Below are 6,941 nucleotides of genomic sequence, written 5' to 3' on the forward strand. Positions count from 1 at the left end.
CCATCGAGAATGCATTGCTGAATTTTTGCATCGATTTGTTACGCCAGGAGATCCGGAACGATGAATACGGGTGTGCCATGGTTTGTGCCACGGCCGTCATCGGTTACAGTGAGGTCGGTTGGGCCACCCCCCAGAGTTTCCCACCGCAGATATCCAGTTTGATCAAGATCACGCGGTTTTTCATTTTACACAAAGCGTTGCGGTTGGACCCGAATTCGGAGGAGATCCGCCGTCGATTGGCCGGGCGGCAGGACCACCAGTGGGTCGAGGGCGATATGATCGAGTTTGACGACGCATATTCATACGAGGACGAGGGATACACGAGCGCCCCGTCCACCCCCATGGCCATGCGGAGTTCCCCACCCCCGACCCGCGACGACATGATCGGGCCATTCACGCAGGAGCAGCGCCGGCACCCCACGCGCACGTTCGCCAAATGGGTCAAGTATTTGGTGGATTTGTTCATGGTCCGTGGCACCAACGGTCCCGTCCAGTGGTGGATGGATTTGCGCACGTACGGCAGGACGATCCACATGAACACGCCCACCGAGGGCCACGTGGGGTGGAAGTCGGGCGATGAGTTGTTGTACAAGCAGTTCCATTTCACCATGGGCGATTTCCGCGGATTCGTCCATGGGTTGGTCCACCAGATGCGACAGCGGGTCGTGTCCGAGTTGCTGTTTTGTCATGATCTGGATCAGCCGCCGCCCGCCATCCCGTGGGACGCGTTGTATGATGATGCCACGCAGAGTGCGCCCGGATGGAGCTTTTTGCAGGATTTACGCACCCAGTGGCCCGTCGCCGGGCGGACGTGGTTGCTGAAGCGGGTGAGCCAGGAGCCCAAGTTGCGGCGGCGGTTCATCCAGACCGACGGGAGCGGGTTCCGGATGCCGGCCATCGATCGATTTTTCCGGGTGGTGGCCCAGTTCCGGGAGCAATTGAGTGTCGCCGTGCACGTTTGTGCCGGCCAGCCCAGCCGGGGCCCCGAGTTGATGAGCATCCGCCACCGCAACAGCGAGCGCGAGCGCCGCAACGTGTTCATCGAGGATGGCATGGTCACATTCGTCAGCCGATACCACAAGGGTTTCCACGTGAACAACGACACCAAGGTCATTTTCCGATATGTGCCGCGGGAGATCGGCGAGCTGGTGGTGTGGTATTTGTGGTTGGTGTTGCCGTTCGTCGAGCAGATGCAGTCATACCAGCGGCATGTCGGGGGAGCCCGCCACCGTGGGCCGTCGGGCCGAGTATATATGGTCCCCCGACCCCGATCGGCACACCGAATGGAGCGGGGACCGGTTTCGCGCGGTGTTACAACGGGAGACCGCCCATGGATTACGCGGGCAGCGTTTAGGGTTACAGGCGTACCGCGACATCGCCATCGCCATCAGCCGGCGGTATTTACGCCCGAGCAGCCAGTTCAAGAACAACGCCGAGGAGGAAGCCGACGACATCGACGACGACAGCAAGATGGACGACGAGGGCATGCGGGCATTCATCGCCGACATCCAGGCCGCGCATTCCGCCAGCATCGCCGGGATGAACTACGGCCGCATGTTGATGGAGAACCCCAACAGCACGGCGCGGCACCGCGAGTTGTTCCGGGCCGTGAGCCACGATTGGCATCATTTTTTGGAATTCCCGTCCGCCGTGGAGCCGCAGCGCCGCCGAGCCCCGGGGATCACGCGGAAGCCCAACCCGTGGGAAGACGCCGCGGCCGAGGCGCGCATCCAGCGCCGATATGATTTGCATCAGACCAACATGGCCGAGGCGTTCCAGAGCATGATGGGCAGCACCGCGATGGCGTTGCGCGGACCGCAGGGCCCCGTGTTGCAGGCGATCAAGCACGGCGACAGTTGCATCGTGGCCGTGATGCCCACCGGGGGCGGCAAAAGTGCGTTGTTCATGTTGCCCGCGTGGGTGAGTGGCCGGGCCGGATTGACCATCGTCGTCGTGCCATTGACGGCATTACGGAGTGATATGATGGCGCGATGTCGGGATTTGGGCATTGCATGTGCCGCGTGGGATCCCCAGCGTCCGCCGGACGGGGCATCCATTGTGTTGGTCACGCCCGAGGCCACCCCCAACGAGGCATTTGTGAAGTTCGTCAACCGGCAGCGGGTGTCCCAGCGGTTGGACCGCATCGTGATCGACGAGTGCCATGTGGTATTGAGTCGCAACCCGGATTTCCGGCCATTGTTGCAGCAAATGGGCGCGTTGCGGGCCGCGACCACCCAGATGGTGTTGTTGACGGCGACATTGCCCCCCCGCGAGGAGCAGACGTTGTGGGATCGCATGGGGTGGCAGCGGGACCAGGTCAGTCTGCACCGCAGTCCCACCAGCCGGCACAACATCGCGTATCGCGTGCACACCATCCCCGTCGACGACGCATATGACGAGCAGTTCCAGTGGGTGGAGATGCCCCGGGTGATCCGGTTCATCCAGGACCGCATGCGGCGGGCATACCCCGGGCGGGTGATCGTGTATGGCACCGTCCAGTCGCATGTCACGCGGGTGGCCGAGCAGTTGGGGTGCCCGGCATTTTACCGCAACGCGGTCGACAAAGACGGGATGTTGGAAACGTTCCGCCGCCAGCCCGGGGCCGTGATCGTCGCCACCAGTGCGTTGGGCATGGGCATCGACATTCCGGACATCCGCAGTGTGATCCACGTGGGCCAGCCGCGGAACATGTTGGATTATGCGCAGGAGAGTGGCCGGGCGGGTCGGGATGGGCAGCCCAGCGAGGCCATCATCGTGCAAGCCGAGGGCCGGACGATGGGCCGGGAGATCCGTCCGTATTGGATGAACGATGCCCCCGAGGCCGAGCACACGCAGGTGGTCGAATATATGGACCGCGGCGCGATTGGGTGTCGGCGGGTGATATTGGATGCATATTTGGATGGGGAGATTGGCGGATACCAGCGCCAGCGATGCGGGGACACGGTGCCGGAGTCGGTGTGTGATGGACATGGATGCCAGCCCGATTGGGAGGACCACGAGTCGCGGATGGGGTCGTCGTCCCCGGGGGAGGCGGATGCGATGGATGAGGATATTGAGATGGTTGACGGAGATGAAGGCATGCCGGATGACATTGCGCCCCCCGTTGTGTCCGGGCCACCGATCGTTTCCACGCGCATGTCCGAGGTGGCATGCAGCAGTGATAGTGGGAGGATAGTGTCCCAGGTGGCATGCAGCAGCGATGCTGGGAGGATTGTGTCCCAAGTGGCATGCAGCAGTGAGAGTGCGAGGATTGCGTCCCAAGTGGCATGCAGCAGTGAGAGTGAGAGGATTGCGTCCCAAGTGGCATGCAGCAGTGATACTGGGAGTATTGTGTCCCAGGTGCCGTTTATATCACCAGCCGCAGCGAGGACGGCACCAGCAGCAGCGAGGACGGCACCAGCAGCAGCGAGGACAGCAGCAGCAGCAGCAAGGACAGCACCACCCACGACCCCCAGGGTCGAGCCCACATCCATTCCCGCCACCACACCCCGAACCATCCCGACGGACATCCGACACCAATTCCGGCAGCAGGACATTGAGCGCGCCCACATCGCGCAGCGGCATCACGGTCCGGCCGGGCCCCGATTCGACGACGAAGCGTTTTTGGTCAGTGAGGTCGACAAGTGGGTGCATCGGTGTTGGACATGCACGCAGAGGGGATATGATGATGCGCATGAGATGTGGCGTTGTGGGTTTACCGGGGCCGGGGGAGCCAGCAGGGAAACCCAGGCGAATAAGGATTGGATGAAGATGGTCCGCGGGAAGGTCCAGTATGCCAATTATACCGCACATTTCCCGTGTGGCATGCCGCAGCACATATGTCCATTGGGTGATCATCACGCGGACCATAGCGAGGAGGTCCAAAAACGGTGTCGAGGATACCGCACCGTGTTGATTCCGATGGTGGCCATGATGGGCAAGGGGCCGCAGCGAGATGCGGAGGTCACGCAGCGATGGTTCCAGCGATTGGCGTCGCGCGGGGTGGTGGATCCGGAGCGGAATGATGAAGGGTTGATTCAGTATTTCGGACAGCGCGCGCCGGGGACGGCGCAGAAACGGTCGCAATTGACGGAGGAGTTTATTTGGTTACGGCGGGCATATGATGGACGGGAGAGGTGCAGTGATTAGACGTGGGTCATGTTGATGGCATCATGTGGGCGTTTCACAAGGGTTGTTTTACCAGCAGGAATATATGCATGATGATTTTCATATATATATTCCAGTCCATGATTGGCAATCGCCCAGTATCAGTTTCGCAGTCCCAGCAGCGGTTGTAGAATATTGTGCGGCGTCATGCGAGGCCGCGACACCAGCGGGCCCATCCAGTGGTTGATCGATTTGCGTACATACGGCCGGGTCACCGACACGCCCGTGGAAGGCCAGATTGAATGGAAATCCGGGGATGAGTTATGGTAGAAGCAGATCCATTCACCATGGGCGATTTCCGTGGATTCGTGCATGGGTTGGTGGGGAAGACGTGCCCGATATTGGTTGGGCAGTTGATGTTTTGCCCGCCGGGCGCCCGTTATTCCATGGGATCATTTATACGACGACGCCAGCCAGGGTGGAATTTCATCCAGGACCCCCACGCAGTGGCCGGTCAATGGATCGGAGTGGTTGATCCAGCGGGTGTGCCGTGGGCCATTACGCCGGCAGTTCATCACGCCCGAAGGCATTGAGTTTCATATGGGGGAGATCCATCAGTATTTCCGTGTGTTCGTCAATCCGGGAGATGTTGAGCGTGGGCATCCACGTATGTGCCGGGCAACCCAGCCGTGCCCCCGAGTTGTTGAGTATTCGACAGCGAGCGAGAGCGCCGGAATGGGTTCATTGATGATGGGATGGTGATGTTTGTCAGCCGATATCAAAGGGTTCCATATCAACAATGACACCAGGTGATTTGCCGATATTTACCGCGGGAGTTGGGGGAGTTGGTGATATGGTATTTGTGGTTGGTGTTGCCGTTTATCCAGGCCATGCAGTCATTTCAGCGAGGGTTCCGTGGGCAGCCCGCCACCACCGAGCGACGCGCCGATTACATTTGGTCCCCGACCCCGAAAAACAGAAGGAGTGGAGTTCCCCGATTCGGGAGATATTGAAGGCACAAACCCGCACGGGGTTACATGGCACCGCGATCAACATCCAGGCATATCGGGAGATCGCCATTGCCGTCGGCCGGCGGTATGGACGCGGGAGCAGCCAGTTCCGGTCCATCCAGCACGGAGAGAGCCCGATTGTCGCGGTGATGCCCACCGGGGGTGGCAACAGTGTATTATTCATGTGGCCCGTGTGGGTGCGTCGTGGCGGGATGACCATTGTGGGTTTGCCATCGATTGCATTATGATGGGACATGCAGCGCCGGTGCCAGGAGGTGGGGATTTCGTGTGCGGCGTGGGATCGCCAGTGGCCCCCCGATGGAGCGTCCATTATATTAGTCACGCCCGAGAGTGTGCCAAGTCATGAAGTCCGGAGATTCATGGACCGGCAGCGGACGTGGAAGCGGTTGGATCGGATGGTGATCGACGAGTGCCATGTTGTGTTGAGCCAGGACCACGAATTCCGCCCAGTAGTGAAGAAATTCGGCCCGTTACGATCCGCGCAGACGCAGATGATATGTTTAACCGCGACATTGCCCCCAGTGCGGAGCCCGAGTGTTGCCGGCGGATGGGGTGGACCGACGGGGACGTGACATGGCATCGAGGACGTCCCCATCGCCCCCATGTGGCATATCGGGTGCATACCGTGCCCCCCGGCCCAATTCAACAGCAGCCGCAGTGGGTGGATATGCCCGAGGTGATTGCATTCATCCAGGATCGGATCCGTCGCGCGCGGCCCGGCCGGGTGATCATATATGGCACCGCCGTGGCCCATATCACCCGGATGGCCGAGTCATTAGGGTGTGCCGCGTATCACCAGATGACAATCGACCGCGATGGTGTATTGCAAGCATTGCGGGACACGCCCGGCGCCGCCATCACCGCCACCACGCATTGGGCATGGGAATTGATATTCCCGCCATCCGGAGTGTCATTCATTCGGTCAGCCACGCACGATGTTCGATGACGCACAGGAGAGTGGCGGCGCGGGATGCGATGGGCAACCCAGCGAGGCCATGATCATCCAGGCCGACGGTCAAAGGGTTGGACGGGAGCAACGGCCGTTGGATGCAGGGTCATAGTGTGGCGGAGCATGTCGGTGTTGTGGAGTATATGGAGTGCGGTCCACGATTGCCGGCGTGTGGTGTTGGATACATATGTAGACGGGCACATTGATGGATCCCCCCGGCAGCGTTGTGGCGGTATCCACCCGAGTCATTATGTGATGGATGTGCGCCCGAATGGCAGGACCAGGAGCCCGTGATGACCGGGGCCATTCATATTGATCATTCCCCCGGGGGCATTACGGTATATACCAGCCCCATTGCCGCCGGCGTTGAGAATGCCCAGAGGATGCCCGTCATGGCACGACCACCCGAGGTGTGCAGAGTTATGAGGTTTCCATTATGGCCCGTCGGCCCAGCAGCAGCAGCAGTGGCCACAGCAGTGTCAGTTTGAGTTCGCCATTAGCACAAAGTACGCAGCCCATTGTGCGGCGGCATCGAAGAGGCCATCCAGATCCATCATCGTGGGCAGGAAGCGATCATACGAGCATGAGCCCGAGTCACCACATGCCGGCACCACGCATCCACCGCCAGTATCACGGCCGCCAAACCAGATAGGATCCCGATTGCCCATGGCATCGATTCCGGCCGCAGGACATTAAACGTGCCCGTTTATCAGATCGACACCATGGCACGGCATCCCAGCGATTTCAGGACGAGGCATATATGAGCAGGAGGTGGAAGGTTGGTTCCATCGTGGGATGCCGCAATACATATGCCCGCAGGCGGATCACACGACGGAGCATAGTCCGGCGGTACAGGATCGGTGTCAAGGGTTTCG

General features: G+C 60.5%; 2 protein-coding genes across 2 annotated transcripts; one reads left to right on the forward strand and one right to left on the reverse strand.

Moving 5' to 3' along the window:
* Positions 1-3,188: 3,188 nt before the first annotated feature.
* N7532_010998 (uncharacterized protein) lies at positions 3,189-4,128 on the forward strand (the record flags this gene model as incomplete). The annotated part of the gene is made up of 2 exons (XM_056623489.1): positions 3,189-3,235; positions 3,312-4,128. The coding sequence occupies 2 exons, from the start codon at positions 3,189-3,191 to the stop codon at positions 4,126-4,128; spliced, it is 864 nt and encodes a 287-aa protein (XP_056470905.1).
* Positions 4,129-6,545: 2,417 nt separating this feature from the next.
* Positions 6,546-6,734, reverse strand: N7532_010999 (uncharacterized protein; the record flags this gene model as incomplete). Its single annotated transcript, XM_056623490.1, has 1 exon — positions 6,546-6,734. The coding sequence occupies one exon, from the start codon at positions 6,732-6,734 to the stop codon at positions 6,546-6,548; it is 189 nt and encodes a 62-aa protein (XP_056470906.1).
* Between the last annotated feature and the right edge of the window lie 207 nt (positions 6,735-6,941).

The sequence above is a fragment of the Penicillium argentinense genome (genome assembly GCF_028826775.1).
Source record: "Penicillium argentinense strain IBT 30761 chromosome Unknown utg000010l_segment0_segment0, whole genome shotgun sequence".
Taxonomy (NCBI): Eukaryota; Fungi; Ascomycota; class Eurotiomycetes; order Eurotiales; family Aspergillaceae; genus Penicillium; species Penicillium argentinense.